At 34.8% G+C, this 20,644-nt stretch overlaps 2 protein-coding genes and 1 pseudogene across 2 annotated transcripts in view; 1 reads left to right on the top strand and 2 right to left on the bottom strand.

The window, feature by feature from the left end:
- Window positions 1–491: 491 nt before the first annotated feature.
- Window positions 492–1,247, top strand: LOC148266655 (secreted RxLR effector protein 161 pseudogene; annotated as a pseudogene).
- Window positions 1,248–3,235: 1,988 nt separating this feature from the next.
- LOC148266654 (uncharacterized) lies at window positions 3,236–6,804 on the bottom strand. The gene is made up of 3 exons (XM_088214695.1): window positions 6,632–6,804; window positions 6,119–6,211; window positions 3,236–3,713 (listed from the first exon to the last, which is right to left on the bottom strand). The coding sequence occupies exons 1-3, from the start codon at window positions 6,802–6,804 to the stop codon at window positions 3,236–3,238; spliced, it is 744 nt and encodes a 247-aa protein (XP_088070821.1).
- The window catches only part of LOC110812694 (protein NO VEIN), a 35,522-nt gene continuing 21,250 nt past the window's right edge, over window positions 6,373–20,644 (bottom strand). The window contains 5 exon segments of the mRNA XM_088215420.1: window positions 6,373–7,822; window positions 7,824–8,153; window positions 14,298–14,555; window positions 14,946–15,260; window positions 15,338–15,734. Coding sequence (XP_088071546.1) covers window positions 7,079–7,822; window positions 7,824–8,153; window positions 14,298–14,555; window positions 14,946–15,260; window positions 15,338–15,734 — 2,044 coding nt within the window. The 3' untranslated portion in view covers window positions 6,373–7,078.

The following is a 20,644-nucleotide window of genomic DNA, read 5'->3' as shown; positions in this document are numbered from 1 at the left end:
CCAAATATGAAACAATTAGACTCATTCTGGCCATGGCAGCTTAGTTTGGTTGGAGTGTGATGCACTTGGATGTGAAATCGGCTTTTTTGAATGGCAAACTGAATGAAGAAATTTATGTTGAGCAGCCACCGGGGTTCATTCAACCTGGAAAGGAGAGTCACGTCTATCTTCTTCACAAGGCCCTATACGGCCTCAAACAGGCTCCACGAGCCTGGTATGATAAGTTAAATACATACTTACTTCACTGTGGGTTTGAGAGAAGCATGGCAGAAAACACACTGTATGTGAATAGAGAAGAAGACCGACTTATCACTGGAGTATATGTTGATGATATACTGGTGACAGGCAGCAACAAAAGGAAAATGATAGAGTTCAAGCTAAAATTGGAAAAGGAATTTGAGATGTCTGATCTTGGGGAAGCTACCTACTTCCTGGGAATGGAGATTCATCAAAGCAGCTTGAATTCTAAATAAATTCTAAATAAATTCAACATGAATCACTGTAAATCAGTATCTACACCACTGGTGGCCAACCTGAAATTGTCAAAGGACGAGAAAGGTAGCAAAGTCGAAGAGGGGAATTACATAAGTCTGATTGGGAGCCTTCTGTATCTCACAGCTACCAGACCAGACATTTTGTTTGCAGTGAGTTTACTTTCAAGGTACATGACTTCACCAAGGGAATCACACTTACAAGCTGCCAAACATGTGCTGAGGTACTTGAAAGGAACCTGGAATTTTGTTATTCAATTCAAAGCAAGAGTTGAAGGTGGATTAGTCGGCTACAGTGACAGTGACTGGGCAGGAATTGTAGAAGATGCATGTAGCACAACTGGGTACTTGTTCAAACTAGGCTCCGGTGTTTTTTCATGGGCGTCTAAGAAACAGGATACTGTGGCTCAGTCCACAGCTGAGGCTGAGTATGTAGCCGCAGCTACAGCAACTAACCAAGCAATTTGGTTGAGGAAGGTGTTCAACGATCTTAAGCTAGATAAACAAACACCTACAATGTTGTATGTAGACAACAAGTCTGCAATTGCCATTGCGAAAAATCCAGTAATGCACGAGAGAGCTAAACACATCAACGTTAAGTATCATGCTATACGTGAGGCTGAAAGGAATCAAGAAATAAAGCTGATACATTGCTCCACTGATGATCAGCTTGCTGACATTCTAACCAAGGCCATGTCTAAAGCTAAATTTGAGGAATTGCGGGAAAAGGTGGGGATTGGTGAAAAAAGTCATTAAGGGGGAGTGTTAAAATTAATGATTTTTTCTGTTAAGGATAAATTCAAAAAATAGAAATCCACTGTGAAGTTGTATCACAGTAGGATACGTAAATTTCATGCGATGTGTATGCATGATTTTCGGATGATCTGATTTGATCGTTTGGTTGATGTAATCAGTTTAAATTTGTATTGCTTATATATATATGATGAAATAAAAGAAGAAGTGAACTCCTTCTCTCCAACAAAAGCACGTCTCTTCAGAACAGCAAAACAGAGGCAGCTGCATAAGCTTGATCTGTTTTGCTGCCCTTTCTCTCTTCAACTTTCTCTCTCTAAGTTTGTTCTTCACAGAGCCTCCTTTGAAACTTATTTCTCCTTCGATCAACACAAAGTATATACCAACTAATTGGTATATAACTATGGGTCTAGTTTTCCTTGAAATCCCACCAAAATCTTCTTAAACATTTATCCAATCCTTCGCAAATGCTTGAAGTTAAGACAAAAGCAAACATTATGTATATAAATATAGCATTTGAAAGAGATTTTAGTGAGGGTAGCTCTATCCGCAAAGAAGAGTAGTATGTTTTTCCATGCAGCTAGCTTGACTTAACTTTCTTCATAATTGACTGAAAATGTTCTTTTAAGGATTTTCTTGTAGGCAATTGTAGACCAAGTATTTTACTTCTGTTAGTAGAATCTTCAAGCCAGTACTAGCTTGGATTTTTTTTCTGTTTCCCTTTGGTGGTATTTCTGACAAAAAATTAAAGATCTGTAAATGTTTATTTATTAATTAGAAATTATAGATTAATTGTTAATTAGCAATGATAAATACTAGTTGCTAACAAAAAGGAATTTTGCTTGAAAAAATCCTCATATACAAATAGTTTCTGTTTCAATAGGACCAATGTTACTATGATTACTAAAACCCAATTTTAGCAATTAGGATACTAATTTACAGTTAATGCAAACTATCTGTGTATATATACATGATACTAATGAAATTATTTATGTTATTAGAAGTAGTTGTTACTATTAGTCACTTCTTGTGGTAGAATTAGAAAATATTAATATTATTTTATTTACTTTAAGAATTTAATATTAACAGTTCATAATACGCAAGTAAACTATAAACTAAGATTTTTTTAGCATAGAAATTACAGCAATACAAACAGTTAATACAAGCATAACATTTAACAACAATATTGAATATGTCAACAACTGACAGCCAACTTATTACTTACCACTAGATGTCACATAGACATAAATATAATCAAATATTTTCTATTTTGGTCTCGTATTTGAAGTTAAAACTAGCCATGCAAGTGTATAGATCATCGTCCATATCGTAAGTAACTTTTTTTCCATCCATAAGAATGTCATGTGTAGTGTAAGAAAATAGAATATAAACTGAAGCTCTTGTTCCCAGTAATGTGACTGTCACCTTGTTCTTTTCTTGTATAATACCCACTATATGTCCAATCTCCACTTCTCCCACTTAGTCCCTAAACGCTCCCCATTCGTAGTATCCACCAAACTCTCTTGTTGTTTCGAATGCATTTTCATTCACGAGGAATTAGAGTGGAGAGTTGATGATAATTGGGACACTCAACTTTGTTGTAGAAGTTGAGTTCCAAGAACTCTTCTTGATATCTACATATGATAGGTTGACTTGCACATCTGTTTTTTTATTTGTTATTATTAATTGTAGATCCTGTGGCTACTGAGACAAGTCTCTTATTATAGATTCGAGCATCACTAGTGTGAAATTTGATATTGAAAATTTTTCTAAAAACAACAAGCTCTTTTAACTCGTAGCCGAGAGAACCTGCTAATTTCAGTGTCAACGACTCTAAGGCAACTTAACTTGTTCCCATCAGTAAACCTCTTGCAATAATTATTGTTGTCCAACCTGCGAAGAGCAAGTACATCATCATTAACTTTGGTGGACTAGAATAGCATTTCTTCATTACTGGCTCTTATGTCATCTGCATCAGCCAATATCCAAGATCATGAACTAAGATTCCATAATTTGCCAAAATTAGTAGACTTCAAACGGAGGCTCCCGTCACTATTGAAGGAAGCTTTATGCCATGTAGCGGGATCAGATACATCATTAGCCTCAAACGACAGATATGGTTTTCTCTCAATTGTATGACCTCTCAGATATTTTCCATAGTCTTCAACCTTGAAGCCGACATATTTGAGCAATATAAACAATAATTCCATATCGACTGCTATGCACACATCACAAGAATCATTATCAATAGATGAAGATCCTGCAAACAAATAATTTTCGAAAGGCAGGGAAAACCTCCATAAGCATGCATAGTGCCCGAGTTGGATGTGGAAAAATCGAAATGTTCGTTGATTATCATCCACAGGGTTAGGTTTGAACAATTTACAAGACCATTTAGATTGATCTTCCTCCAGTTCATCAGCAGCACCAACAAGCCACCAGTTAGTTGGAGACCATCTCACCAAATATCTATTGTTGTAACAATATTTGAGGTGCACCAGTCCTTCTTTTTTGGCTGGAACAACTTATAACTTTGTGAATGGACTCACAACATTCTCTTCAGAGAATTGAAGAAATGCATGCACTTGCGAATCTTCTTGAACGTGGCGTAAGTATTGGCTGTTGTATTTTAATTTGAGAACTATGAATTTTGGCAATGCCATTTTTCTTTTTTCTCGAGATTTTATTACTCATGCCTCTCACTACAATCTTTCTCTCTCGTAGTATTCACGTATTCGTTTGTTTGTGTAGTAAGCTTTCACATTATAAATATATATAGATATTTGTTCTTTTGTAGTACATATGTATGTAATTTTTAAACTGTATTCGACCTGATTGTAATGAATGTGATTATTTGATTATATTAATCTAACTGTAATTATATTTATATTAAAAAATTAGAAATATATTTATTAATATATAGAATAATATATGATCATTTTAATGAAAAAGATTATATCAACTTTGGCTTCAGAATGATTAGATTATATGAGTTCATGTAGAAAATGTCATTTCGTATATTTTATATATACTGGAAAATAATAAATATATGAATAATAAGTATGTTGTATATAAAATATTAAACATATAAATAATATATATACTTTTAATATTTAAAATTAAAAATTAATTTTTTGAACAAATTTAAATTCACTTCGATTCAAGACCAAATTAGATTATAAAAAAAAAAATTGTATTTTTGCATAGTATGTGTCTAATCAATTAATTAATCAATTATTAATTACGGGGTGCTGGTCGATGAGCAACAGGCTGACCACCAAATGAAACAAAATAAAATAAACAGAGACATAAATGTAAGCACATACACATATATTAATTAGCAAGTGACTCGTATAATTATATTTATACTATATTATATATATATATATATGTTATATTCCTATATTTATAAACAAGCTATCCGGATGGGTTGAATAAGTTGACTTATATATTATTATTACTAAAAAAAAAGAAGTCTGAGATATATTAGTAAACGTCGAAAATTCTTCAACCCCAATAAAGTCTTTTCTTTTATAATAAACTAATTTTATTTTAATAGAAACGTCATTCATGACATTTAAAAATAATTTAGTACCTAGTTTCTATTTTATTTATGCTTCAAAGTTCTTTGAGTGTTCCTTTTGCTTACAAACGCATAATTTATATATATATATATATAGAGATAGAGAGAGAGAGAAAGAGAGACGGCGATACTTATAAACTGAAGCATACATATTATTTCGTTGGTTTGGTAAAATAATTTTTAGTTCAAATCCACAATTTTTCTAATTGACACAAAAACTCTATACAATCCTATTTAGCAAACCAGAATCGATTTTGGTGCATATATGATTGTTTCACATAATAGAGAAAGGTAATCAAAACAAATTACTTTTGAAAAAATAATGCTCACGATTCGCAATATAAAAAGTCTTACTCTTCATTAACTTAGAATAATACAAGTAGTATTACGTCTAAAAAGGTCGCCTCATTGGAATCTTTAACATGAAAGACAAGTCAAAAAAGCGGGTCTTCTCCCCTCCATTTTCGCTACTCTATCTAATGCTTATAGAGTGCGAGGGGCAGCTAGCACGACACGAAACGAAAGGGAAATGCAGACTGGATGGAAGATTAAGACTCAATCTACCCCAAAGAGCCCTTTTTAAGGTGCATTATATCACCACCTTTTTTCCACTGCAGACATCGGCAACCTATGCTACATAAAAAGGCATTCTTAGGGTTCGTATGAATGGGGCTTGCCAAGACATTCCGACTACACCTTCTCCACTACTGCTATTTATGTGGGAAGTGGCATTCTTTCCTTCCAAGAAGTTATAAGGATTAATTCTATTGTTGTAATAGCCGGTAAACCAAATGTGAGACCTCCAATGAAAATTGTTATTGGGGATAAGCTTCCTCCCAAGATGAGCCAAATTCAAGAGGAAAAAAAGAAACACAAAACCACCTAATGGTATAACCGTGGATAGAGATCCCTATGTCTTCATACTGTATACAGAAAGACTCACTCAATCATGATATGGTCCTCTCTAGTAAACTAATGGCATTAGCCTCTGTAAATTAAACTTCACCACTCGGTCCTCTGTATCACTATAATCACACACCCTTTGTTAAGCATTCGCCATTATATCTTTCCATCATCATTGAGCTCCTCCATCTTCCTTACTGAAACAGCTTCAAGGACACTCAGACAACTAAACTAGCTTTTACAATAGGCTTCATTCCGAAGGATTGGAAGCAACATACAAACACAAAGAACAGGTAGAGAGAAACAGAGAGAATGCAAGAAGTCTAATTGAAAATGATAACAATTGAATAAAACCTTGGTATCAGCTCCACTAGATTATTCTTCTTGCCCGCTAACATGCAGCAGCAGCACATGTATTGCCTGAAACGTTTCTGATGTCACAAAGTTTTTAGTATCATCCAAAACTTGCATATGTTGCTGACTGTTCAACATCACAAAAACGTCTCAAATGTAGTGTGGAAATTTAGGATTGTAATGCCTATTAACATTATGATTATAAATTTACAGAAAAAATTATCACACACACTGTCAACAAGCAACAATTCTCTTAATAATTCTACTTCTATTTTGAGAAAACATGAATAGTTGCAAAAACAGCTCATGCATTCTTATAGCCAGAAATATCGAATTAATCTGCTATATTCAAAAAAATGCAATAGGTTCAAGAGAAGAGACTGAAAAATTCTAAACCTGTACCTATCTCCTTTAATACTTTCTTGTAAGCTTTTACTTTATGTACAATATAAATCACTACTTACACTGATACAGGGGCTATTAACTGTGAGCTATTACAACAATGTCGTCACATTGGGTATTCTTTACTACTTGAACAACATCTTGCCAATCTTGAAGGAGATGGTGATCTAACTCTACTGTGTCAATGTATCGTAACAAAATTTCACCTGACGCTTCTCCGAAAAGATTCAATTCTCCGTAATTCACTGATGTCTTGCGTATGAAAATCCTATTCAACCACTGAAAAAACTGGCTGCTCAGAAATATCTGTGCCGACATTCTGTGTTCAACTAGTTCCTGCTTTTCCTGAACCAGAAGACAGGTATCTTCACCTTACGGAAAGAAGTTAAGATATCAAGATCTTTTGATAGACAATAATTCAGCAATCATGCAGAAGCAGAGGTCATTAATTCTCGGGATAAAGAGGTTATCAATTAATCGAGTTTCAAGACTATACATATTTGCTGCAAGTTCCAGCCTCAGCTAAAGGCTTTATAATACTGTCTACACACAGTCAAACATTTACCAGCTCTTATGGAACAACATGAGATTTCTATTGGTGCTTTGGCATCATAATAACCAACCGTAAGCTTCCCTCTTGGCATCGCTTTACTGGATTTGGGTGGAATTTAAGCTCTGCTTGTTGATTACCCAATAAAACATGTGCGATAACGAAAGAGTCACCTTTTTCAGCAGCAAATTGCCATTCCCGGACAGACATATAGAACCAGTCCTTTCTAGCAGATGTAGTTGCTTTAACCTCGAAGTACCGTTTATCTTCTTCTTTCTCCCCTATTACAATGTCATAGGGCAGACCAGATTCATTGTACTCATTGACCCACTTCACAACTCTATCAGCAAAGTGACTAGTAATGTACCTAAAAGCAACTTCCTCTCCCATTCTCCCAGTCACCCATGCTTGCATTGAATTAGGTGCACTAGTACTAAGTTGAGCTCTGTTTCCAGAATCTAATGAACTGAACTCAGACTCACTAGATACACAATCCAAATTAAAAGAACTGATTGCAATCTTCACACTGGGATTACTCTGATTGCGAGTATGACCAAACTTTTTTCTCACACCCTCAGAAGCTGGTGTTGTGGCTGAAGTTGTGCCCGAATCATCCTTAACTGCCAAATTAGTACCAACCTCAATTGGAACCACAATATTTTGAGCATCAAGACCTTTTAGATCCTCCCTATTTTCCTTTTCCTTGCTGCTGTTAGGCTGTGGAATGAAAGACTGTGTCTGAAAGACATTGCCTTGAATAGAACTACAACCTGGAACAGTTTTCCACTCCAGGAATAGGCCAGTTTGAGTTGGTTCCTCCCGTCAAGGATTCCAAAGAGTTCTCTTCATTTATTATTGTTGCAGCATTGCTCTCTGCCAACATAGATGCAGATGAAAGGGACCAAACAGAGTCATCATCAGGTAATTTCTTGAGCTTTTGGCTATTCAGTATAAATGACTCCATCTGTTCTCGGTTGGAACCTGTTTCTGCCATGGTTGTAACCATGTGAAGTAAATTTGCCATATGTAGATCAGGAGTTCCATCAAATAACAGGCGAGAAAATTCCATAAATAAGGAGTGGAAATCTGAATCTGGTGTTGTGTACAAGATGTTATCCTGTTAAAAAAAGACAATAAAAATTTGTAAACTATGAAAGACAATTCCATGTTGCATAACCCCATTTATGTTGCACAACCCTATTGAAGCCGTGTAAAGAGCTAGATTGAAGGTATAACATGACCACAGGTATAATATGACCACAAAAATGGTGCTCCTAACTTGATATAGACTCAGATAATACATTAAAATACAGTGAACCATATTGAATTAACCTGAGTCAAAATTGATCTCCAAGTAAAAAAGGACACGATGCGAAGAAACCTACACCACCACGAAATATCAGCTAACCTAGATATAACCTAAACTTCTTCAAAAACTTCATATCATTTGCTTTAAATATTGACGTGTTCAATTAGCATAATCTTGAGTTCCAAGGTTTTTGTTTGTCCAAGTGAGAGATTTTTCAAAAGAAGAGTTTACATATTCTAAAATAGAGTAATTTAAAATGAGAACTTATTTTATAAAAAAAAAGCTCAATAAAAAAGTCAACATATTCTAAAATAGAGTAATTTATAATGACAATTTAAAAAAAAAACTGCAAACAAATTGAAATATTTGCAATATAAATTGTTTATTGAATGTTACACCTCTATGTATACAAGTTTCATAGAATAGTAATGGAAATAAACCATTAACTATATTAATTACATATAGTATATTTTACCCTAATGTCTTTTAATCTAATTATATATTCTCTTTAACACTTCTCCTCAAATCAGAAAATAGATATTATCTATCCTTAACTTACAAATGATAGTTTGGAATGTTGAATTACTCAGGCCTTTTAGCCGACACGTCTACAAGCTTTGAATTAGTTGGCATGTGCGGGTTACATATTAAGCTACTGGGTACTTTTTCTTTAATAAAATGTGTATTAACTTCAATATGTTTGATTATGTCATGTTGCACCGGATTACTCGCAATACTGTCACAGCATAGCTGTATGTGGCTGTCCTACTTAATGTTCAAATCTCCTAAAAGTCTCTTTAGTTATAGTAATTCATATACCCTTAGCCATTACTCAGAATTATAATTCTAAACATTAAATTGCAACTACATTTTATTTTTTACTCCATGTAACCCGATTATCCTCAAAGAAGATACAGTAACCCATGATAGATCTCCTCTCCACCATTGATCCTGCGTAGTTTTATCCGTATAGGCTTCCAAAAGTAACTTGACATTTTTCTTAAACATGATCTCTTTCTAGGTGACCTTTTTAAGAAATGAAGCACTCTATAAACTGCCTGTAAGTACACTTCTTTAGGGTTGTACATCAACAACTTATAACACTTACTATATAACAATGTTAGATCTTGTATGTGACAAATATATCAATCTTCCAACCAATTTCTTATACATCTCTTTATATACTGGTGGATCCATTTCTGTCAATCATGCTTTATGATTGGTATTAACAGGAGCACTAACTGGCTGACATGCTAGCTTGCATGTACCTCTTAACAGGTAATGAATGTATTTTTACTAAGAGATGGAGAGGTTGAGTTGGCGACTTCAATTCCCCAAAAATACTTCAACTTACCTAACTTCTTAATTTTAAATTCTCTAACTAAGCATTTCTTGAGCATAAATTCTCTGTTTCATCATCTTTTGTTACAATAATATTATCAAACATATAGTAGAAGATCGGTAATTCTCCTTGTCTCAAAATGCTTGATAATGAAGTCTGACCTCCTTGAGCTGCTTCTATCCAAGTGTTTCATCACCTATACAAATCTACCAAACTATATTCTAACTGCTTGCTTGAATCTGTAGAGCATGTTTTTTAATTTACAAATTTTATGTGGTCTTGCCACTCTGTCAAATCCTCGTAGAATCTTCATATAGATTTCTTCTTACAAATCTCTATATGGGAATGTATTCATCACACCAAATTACTCCAGTTGCTAGTCACAATAAACAGCTAAGGATAGCAAGATCTACGTTGTGTTCATCTTAACTACTAGTACAAATGTTTCTTGATAATCTATCCTATGGGGCTAGACACAGTATTTTGTCACCAGTTTTACTTTATATCACTCAATTGTCTCATCAAATTCTTGTATTTTATCATGAACATCCACATGCAACTCACAAACTTCTTGTCTTTGGGCAAGTCCACATTTTCCAAATCTGATTTTCTCTAGCGCCTAGATTTCAACATTCATGACATTTTCTTGTTTCCCACAGGACAATAACTCAAAAGCAATTTCAGAGATAGACTCAATATTTAAACTTCTAAGAAAATTTTCGTAGGACAATAAACATTTATCAAATGATAAAAACTGTGAGATAGGATAAAAGGGATGTTTAGTGCACGCCTTAATTCCCTCACAAATTGCAATGAGTATATCATTAAATTGTGCAGGGTCTTTAGAGCTTACCTCAGTTTTAGAATTTGTGTCGAATTCTTGAACCTCCTTCAACTTAAAACTTAGATTTTACCTCCTTGCATACACCTGAGTGAATATGAGATCAGGTAAAGTTTCTTGACCGGGTAGGTAATCCGGTTGTTTCTGTGGGTTTTTTTTGTAGTTGTGGTTGAATATATGGTAGGATAGAAGTAAATTCAATATGCTTATCTTCCAATATAGACTTCCCTTGAAGATAAGGTCGAGAAAAATATGAATCTTAATCAATAAAGATGATATCCACAGACACATAGAGCTTCTGTTTAGGCGGATGGTAACACTTTACTTTTTTTAAGAAAATGACTATCCCATAAATACACATTTCAAGGCCTTGAGATCAAGTTTCCCCATTGATTTGAATGAATATGAACATCAGCGACACGCCCAAATATTCGTGGGACCAAATAGTTTGTGACACTTATTTCTAGATAGAATTTGAAAAGAGTTTCTACAAGACTTTTTAATTCTAAGGTACTCGAGGGTAAGCAGTTAATAGTACATATAGCAATAATGTTGGCTCTATCCTAATATCATTTTTGGACGTGGTTCTGGGATAAAAAGGTTTTATTGGTCGCAAAAAGGTGACGATTCTTACATTTTGTCACTTTGTTCCATTATGAAGCATTGATGCATGATGATTCATGAATAATCCATTCTTGGTGGAAAAAGGAAGAGATTGTATGGTTAAAAAAGTTTTTTGAACTACTAGTAGAAATCATTTTATATGGGTTCCAAGTTGGTTTTTTTCTCATTTTACAAAGCCAGGATATTATGTGGCAAACATCTAATTTCAATTTATAAGAAGAGTCATGTAACCCTAGTGCAATCATTATTCAATGACACAAACTATCAAGTCCTAGAAATATTGGGAATGTGGGATGACCCCCGAACATCACCATGGATTAAAAACCAAAAAAAAACATACTTCTTTTATTACTAATAGGAAACTATACAACTTATATTTGACTAACTCACATACATCACAATGTAAATTCTCGTTATCAAAATTTTTGAATAACAAAAAAAACATAACCTTTAAAATGAAAAAGGATAAATGGTCAAATCTCTTGTAATAAAGTCAAAGCTTGTGGTTAAGGTCAACAGAAATAGCAAAGAGAAACCAACCACGTGTATTCAGGTAGTACAATTCGTTTCTGATCTCAGCATGTCCAATCATCTTCCCCGAGTTCTTATTCTAAAAGTCATAATGATAAGAAAAAACATTTCCTTACAATTCAAATCTTGTAATAATTTGGTGATTGACACAAGATTTGTACATAATTTAAAAACATACAATACATTTTCTAGAATCAAGATGGGACCCAACTTGATGTTGCCCTTCTAAATAATGGTGTTTAAGGAGCCATATGTCATATGATTTTTCTTACTACGATGAGTATATGTTTAGAGACCCAACTTGATATTTACTGGAGCATGGCACGATGAGTATATCTACTTTGTAGATTAGTGTTGAGCTATCAGTTGACAAGGATTCTAACATGATCCTTCTCCAACTCTCTTCTGTTGATGCAATAGTAATTACCTCATTTAGTGATGTCATGTCATCTTTATCTAAGATTTGGACCTTTACTTAATCAAACTCCTGGTTGAGTCCTGCAATTTATATTTTCTTACTTCATGAACCATGTTGTCACATTTAAGTTATAAATCTAGACTGCATCTTTGATTTTATAATAGCTTTCCCTGATTGCCTTCTACACTTTTTTGCTGTAAACAGGCGATAATTACGTTTACTTATTTCTGGCGATATAGAGTTCCAAAATCATGTCATGATTATTGAGTCTTCATCATCTCACACGTCAAAAGCATGATCTCCCGATATTGGTCTTGTGCCCAAGAGGTGGTTGAGCTTTTCTTTTCCATTGAGAGTGATCCAAATTAATTGTGACCGACTCAAGTAGCATTCCCGGTGACGCAATAAGCTGCCTGAACTAATTGAAATTCACTCTTGTTTTGGCTAAGATTTCTCATATGACAATTTGCTCTATTTATGATGTAACCTCCGAAATATTTTAAGAGTTGTAAACCAGTTAATACCAAGTAAAAAGGTCATGAGAAGAATATTATCAATTGATTGCATGGTTGTGTGCTCTGGACAGAGCCAGCACCTAGTGCGGTTGAGCAAGAAGGTGGCGGTGCGGATCTTGGCGACCTGGACAGAGTTTGCATGGCAGAATGGCTTACAGCTCAATTTGCATGCAGCTGTGGTAGGGTTGGCCAGATAGGGGCTATGCAGGTGCAAGCATACAGTTCCGGTGGCTAGCAGCTAAGCAGTTCCTTCTGGCTGCTTCTAGCAGTGGATTCTGGTGGCTAGGTTGGTTTATGGGGGAGATGACTGGTCCCTGGTGGCTGGCAACTAGGGTTATGGTGGCCGGTAATAAAGGCTACCCTCTTTAAGGTTTTCTTATTTGAGCAATGAAGATCGAATAGAGTTTCTAAAAGAATTTAGAGTTTCTTAACCTAAAATTCTAATATCATATAAAGAATGGTTGAATGTGCATTTTCTTGAATATTACTACCCTATATATATAAGTTTTATAGAACAGAAAAAGAAATAAACCATTAATCATATTAACTACAAAAGGGATATTTTACCATAATGCCCTACAACCTAATTATATACTCTCTTTAGCATAAATATAACATAATCATGTTACTTGCATATTTCACCGAGATCTCAATCACTCAAGAATGACAAATTGAAAATTTCTAAAGAGAATAGAATTAAAGGTAGGAAGGATTTGGCCCTGGTAGGGGGAACTATCACACTTTTTGTATGACCTTATGGTATAAGGACTATTACCTTGCTTCAGTTTGACTCGATTACTTGGTGGATACAATTTCTTTTTCCACAAAGTTTGTTTTTGACTCTCATGTATTATATCACTCAAATTCATTGTTTTAGTTGAAACACTCACTTCTCAAATTTAATTATGAGATAAGCTTTATACCAAATCCATGCCCAATCATTAATTTATCCTTTGTTAGACTCTAAGAGTAATTAGATCTTCCAAAAAAAATTAAATGAGACTAGCAGTAATGAGTAGCTTGCTGTGTATAAACCTTACTTTGAAATCAAGGTCTAACACTGTAATACAGTGTAGATTTTGGATACCATAACCACATAGATTATTAGTATAATTAATTTAAGCCTTCATTAGAAAAGTAATCAGTGTAGATGAAATGAAATTTCATTTTTAAAAAAAAAAAAAGAAAGCAACTGTAAGAACAAAACTTGTTTTGTTATCTCAATGGTATTGACTTCTTTCCGGCAAAAAAAAAGATAGAGAGAGAGAGAGAAGAGAATCAAGCTAACTCTATTATTAGCCCTAACCTAACCTAAAATGATTCATCAAAAAATGACCCAAGGCTGACACATGACCTGAAGCAACACACAGACCTAAAATGATAGAACACAAAAACAACTCAACAAATGATGAATCGAAATGGAGACAAAGATGATCCCGCTGCAACAATCAAACTGAACCCTAGATAACAATTGACAAGCAAGATTTCAGATTATTATTGAGGCACCTCCTATTTTAACTATAGTGCACAAATAACCATATTCAATACAACTTTCATATCAATCTTCTAGGAAAATAATTTTAATCATCTATATGTACTATTTGTTTTTTGAAATAAATCATCCATATGTACTATAAATTAGGAAAACAAACAAAAAAGAAAAGCAAGCTCCGCTACTTACCTGCAAAAGACAGTTACATTCAACTTGCTTCCTAGATGCAGCACCACACCTATTTATGATGTTCCTGTAGTACAGCTTTTCAACAGCAACAATTTGAAGCTGATTTAGATTATTGAATCCAGACTGCTTGAGTTTAAGATACTTGTCGGGATGGAGAGTATAGAAATAACGCTGGGCATAAGGAAGAGCCCAGTTGACTAAAGACATTTTAAAGCAACTGTCTGTTCGACCTTCATATATTGCTTCACGAGTTACAACCTGAATAAAGAAAACATGAGCACCAGATAAAAGATGAAAAGATATGAATAGCAAATAGTATATGAAAACTGATGCGTATTAACAAGCACCAATTTTTTCCTATTATTACATGAAAAATATAGAAAAAACAATCTGAGGCACAGGAGATAATCTCAAGAAATCATCTCAACGACATGAACACCAAGAGTGTTTATATAAGTGAAATTATGAGTGATAAAAATGACTTTTCAGGAACATGAGTCTCTGGAAGTCGTTTGAAATGCTGAAATAACAAAATTTTGATATAAACCTCCTCTATATAATTTTTTCCTTGACAAGACATATTCTTTCTACAGCCTAACTTTATTCATCCATGCATATATCTTCGGAGGAGAGGAAGATAGAGAGTACCTCTGAAAGAACAGGTATGTCTAAGGCATGCATCAAATCCAAGATTTTACTTTGAAGCACTTCCTGCTCTTCATCACTAAGTTTGCCAAAATTGAGAAAATCAATATTATCTTTACGCCTAAATATCTTCTTCAACTTTTCATCGTCACTCCAGCATACAAGACCAAAAGAATGATGTAGAGAAACCCACTTATCTTGCTCAGTGGGAAGTACCGTGAATTCCAACTTTGTAAGACAATCTTTCAAGTAAAGAATATCTTCAGAACATTGTCCAGATTTAAGTCCATCAGCCCACTTAAGAAAAACTCGGAAAACCTAGGACATGGAAGAAACGATTACTGGACAAAACCCATAAATCAAATACTAGTCATATTTCTAGTTTAGTTACTTACAGAACTAGCAGCACAAGAAGGCAAAGTATTACGTGATAACTCCAGCACTATTCGAAGATAGCCACGGAATGAAGGCATCTCCAGTACACTGCATTCTTTGACAAAGAAGTCATGAAATCCAGGGTAAACATCGCACAAGGTCTTGCTACATAATGGCTCAGCAATGAGGCCGCATTGACGATGGATCTCTTTCAATTGATTTATACTGCCAGTTGAATCATGCCAACATACTTCTCCAACAGATAAAAATACACCAGAGACCACATCCTCATGTCTAATGCCAGATTCACACGGAACAAATATAGAAGGAGAAGAATGGAACTTCTCAATAATCCTCTGCTTTGAAGTAGATATTTCATTCCAAATAAATCTGTAAAATCTGGTCATTTGCGAGATGCTGGCATATATAAAAAGGAATCATCATACCAGTTAATGAGAATCATCACGGAAGGATCAAAGTTAAAACAACAGACCAAAATCTTATAAGAACAAGTAGAATATTGTCTTTTATTTAATTCCTCGATGAAACACTCTGTATTTTTTTAATGATCACCCCCTTTAAGATAGCGAATATCTTGCCGAGCTCATTGACATTTTGTCTATTCCTTTTACAAAAATTCCTTTATAAATGGGTGCAACCTCTTGATTCCCTATTAATACTACATCTTTTCCTCTCTCTGACTATTATTTAAAATAGATACTGCAAAACTTCCTAGATATTTTTCGGTATCAAGTAAGAAGACAACTTATTTCAAGGCGAAATGCTTCGAAATAGAAAAGAAAGAGAATTAAATCAGTGTATGCGTGTTGGGGGTGTCTTTATTTCATAGAGAAGAATCCATTCTGTTATTAATAAACCAGTAAAGGGGAAAAGCACAACTGAAAGAAAGAATCAGTTATTCATCAAAGTTTCATTCATTCAATGACTAGAACAAAATACATAAGTATAGCTGAAGGACATAGACAGAAATCTTATATACGGCAAACCTAACATCTGAAAAGCTTATGAAAAAAATCCTCTGTTGCTGCAATACAGACTCCCTGCACAATATATAGGGACAAGCTCACATAAAACCTGTCTATGCTTTCATGCATTGCAGTATAAAGAAGAAAGCACCTCAAACACCATATCATGGAACAATCAAAGTTGAAATGCAGAATGAAATCTTATACAGAATAAGCATAAGAACTATATTGCACACAAGCCTAGCATCAAAAACAACTGACATAGCACTGACACCCTAGTTGATGCATTCCCTTTGGACAATACACAGAAACAAGGTCACACAGTGTCCATAAGCTCTCATAAAATAGTTGAATATACTACTGTCCTGCATGTCTAAGTTGGTGTTTGATTTATTGAGTGCTTATAAACAGTTTTGAGTATCTTTTTAAATCTACCGAACAAATGTAATAAACAGGTCTTTCTAAGTCCTAAAAGCAGCTTTAAGCAGAAAAAAAAGTCCTCCCCTTAACTTCTTCTATGTTAACTATAAAAATACTTATTTTCTAATACTTATTTTCTAACATATCCAGTATTTAGTTACAAGTATAAAAAGTCCTCCCCACACATTTCACTGTACACCTCAAAATATGTACCACTGATCTCAAGTTATTGTCAGTGTGGAATGTAAGTTGTCAAACTTCCCTTGTTGCAGATTAGCCTTAAATTCAAACCATTCTCTAATAATCAAAAACCCCACAGCAATCAACTTTTCACTGCTTCAATTCCCAAGCTATGCTTTTATATAGCCGTTCGACAGATTTGAACCATATATGAAATTGGTTATTCACAGCTTTGTAGTACTTGATGCATTCTAGCCATCTGAACACATGCAAGCAGCACACATACTGAAAATCATGTCTCCTGGTTGTTTCTTTTGTATCTCTTGCAAAGAATGGAATCCGGGAACAAATGGATGTCTTGAATTTTAGTTGTGTAACAACAGCCTCCCCTGTTGTGATTGCGAATGGTGGTTTGCCTCTGCTTTTTTATTTTCCACTTCCTCTTAAGGATTAAACCCTCTTTAGCCGCCATCTTCACAAAACAAAAAAAAACACACACACACACACATACACACACAACACCCTACCTCATACCTTCTCAGAACGCCTGCATCTTTCCTTTTCACTAAAAGACACCAAATCTCATATTTTCTTCCTCAAAATCCGCAGCTTCTCTGTTTTCAGAAACCCAAGGGGTATTCCAGCTAGTTTGAGGGTCAGATGTAACGAAACCAACTATAGCTCAATTTATTTCCATATTCCTTTCTCTCAATATAGCATATCAAACTGTGCATCACAATGAATACAGGAGATTTGGAACCACAAGCAGATCAAAGGGTAGATGAACGAGGAAGTACCAGTCCAAGGGAGAGAAGGTTGGGATTGTTTTGAGGTGTACAGTAAAATGTTTCTTCCCTCTAAAATCTAAATGATTGGAAATTGACAAGTGAAACCATCATCCTATTCTTCTAGTTCTAGTTTTTCCTTCATTGTTTCTTCAATGTTCTTTCCACCTCTTCAGATAGCTTTAAAGTTGTTGTGACTCCATTTTGTGAGGACATTTCAAAATTTTGCTTTTGGCTCATTTAGTTTAGAAGATTTATATACCTATTCAAAGAAATTTTTTTTTTTAAATAAAAAGCACGGTAAGATTCATTAATTCACAAGCACCAATAGGAAGTCAACCCATGTACAAAAAATATTTACTTATCAATCACAATACCAATAAGATCTCCAAAGTCCTCCATTGAATAAAGAGGACGATCCATAATCAAGAAACCCAGGATCCGTAACCATCTATCTCTAACCCTATCAACGTCATCTTCTATACCCTCAAAAGCTTTGTTGTTCTTCTCTCTTTGCACCATCTAGAAAATAGCAAGGGGAATGAGACTCACATGCTTCTTCCCAGCACTAATACCTTTCCAGACTCAAACCTCTTCCCGCATGGATCCAGCCATCACCTAACTGATCCCCTGTAACCCATAAACCACAATCTATAACTTATACACAAGCGAGCACCAAACAAAAACATGATTACAAGTCTCCACCTCCCTCTTGCATAGAAAACATCCATTTACCAATATTTTCCTCCTCATCAACTTATCAATAGTAAGGATATACCAACGACCTGCTCTCATTCAAAGAAAGCAACTCTAAGTGAAGCATTAACCTTCCAAATTTTCTGAAAAGGAAAACTAGTCTCCATGTTGCCATTCTTAATCAAACTATGAAGCATGATCCTAGGCCTCTTGGGAATTTCTTAGGTAATGGCAGATACAGTTATGTCTGAACTTTTGGCTTGGGAGGAGCTGGCAGAAATAACAAAGCATAAGATTGACTGGCATCTCCTTCATTTTTTTTTTCTTTTGGGGACCAAGCATAAGATTGACTGCTCTAAATAAGGCCTTATCAACCAAAATAAGGATTAGATACTAGGGAATCAGCCAGAACAACTTATAGTTATGGAACTAGCCCTTGGATGTGAATATTAACATGTGAGCTCTGTCTACTACATATTGTAGTTTAGGCTATGGAATGATCAATCTTTGAGCTTTTTGGCAGACATGCAATGTGAAGATTATCCACACAAGGATTTTCGTACAATTTTCATTGTTGCTAGGATAAGGAGGCTTTAACTAAGGTTATTGTGTTCATTAATGGCATCTCTCCACCTTCAGATTCCGTACCATTTTCATTGTTGCTAGGATAAGGAGGCTTTAACTAAGGTTATTGCGTTCATTAATGGCATCTCTCCACCTTCAGATTTTGTACCATTTTCATTGTTGCAAGGACAAGGAGGCTTTAACTAAGGTTATTGTGTTCATTAACGGCATCTCTCCACCTTCATGTAATATCTCATTTTATCGCGGAACCTCAACAACTGAGAAATTGTTTATATGGTCTCTCTCTTTACTCTTCTCAATTCTTTCCATTTTGACCCTACTGCTCATGATCGTCCTATATGGCACCAAGCAAAGAATGGTTTGTTCTCTGTAAGATCCTTTTATCTTAACATTATGTCTCAACCTGATGTTGTCTCAAGGTTTCCTTGGAAGTAGATTTGAGAGGGAGAGAAAAAAAAAAGAACCCCTCTTGTGTAGCTTTCCTTTCGTTTGAGGTAAAAGTCTTATGATGGATAATTCAAGGAAGCGAGGAAAGAGCATTGTCAATGAGTGGCCAATGCGTCTGCAAGAAAGTGAATCCCCTAACATCTCCTTCGATGTGCAAAGACTAGAAGGCCATGGAATCATCTTTGTTCTTCCTAAATCTCTCTTGGGCAACCAATGGCTCACTTGCGGATGAATTATAGGCTTAGGAAGGTATTAGGGTCTGTAGGACTTGGAGCAAAACTTAATTCTCTTATTTTGTTGGCTATTATTTGGATTATTTATAAAAGATAAAAAGGAACAAGAGGGTTTTCTGGGGCACTGTGCTTTCTTTTGTTAGCGTTAGAGATTACTGGTTTCAGACCCATTTGAGGTAAAAATCTTATAATAGACAATCTGAGGAAGCAAGAAAAAAGATCTATCAATGGGTGGTCAATTTGTTTGCAAGAAAGTGAATCCCCCAAACATCTCGTTCTTCATTGTAGCCGAGGCTAGAAGGCTATGGTATTCATCTTTGTCCTTTCTTAATCTCTCTTGGGTGGCCAGTGGCTCAATTGAGAATGAATTGTGAGCTTAGGATGGTATTAAGGTGTGTTTCTGTTTGGTGATCAACCTCTTATCTTTAAAGAGGATTTTCTCCTATAGGTATCGGGCTTCTTGTCACGATCTGTAAAGCTTCTTCTGCACATGAGTTGCACTCCCTTTGTTGCCTTGTTAATACTACTAATCTCTTTTTCCTCTCAAAAAGGAAAAAAGAGCTTTAAATGGTAAGAATAGAAAGGCTTTAGTCCAAATGCTAAGTGTTTTTCTTCTGATTCTTTACGTTTTATTACTAATGTCTTCATGTTAGCAGTTAATAAATCTGTCAATTTACATTCAGTTTTATGTTTGAATATTATGTGATGAGTTATGCAATTCTCAAAGAACTATCCTTATGGAAGCAATATCTAAAAATAATCCCTTAAAAATGCTCTTCTGATGGAAATAAAGGTTATCCAGAAAATTAGTCACTAAGTTGCTTTTGTACTCTAACTTGAGGATATATCTTTTGGTTTTTCCCTCTTAATCAGCCTTAGCTTTTTATCACCATAGATCAGGAAAGAAGAAGAAAAACAGAGGCAACCTGGTTCCTCTTTGTCTGATTTCACTCTGAAAGAGCCTATACTATATCCAGGGGTCTGGCATGTATCAG

The sequence above is a fragment of the Carica papaya genome, chromosome 3 (assembly GCF_054855325.1).
Source record: "Carica papaya isolate Zhongbai chromosome 3, ASM5485532v1, whole genome shotgun sequence".
Lineage (NCBI taxonomy): Eukaryota > Viridiplantae > Streptophyta > Magnoliopsida > Brassicales > Caricaceae > Carica > Carica papaya.
This window is presented reverse-complemented; position numbering and strand designations above follow the sequence as displayed.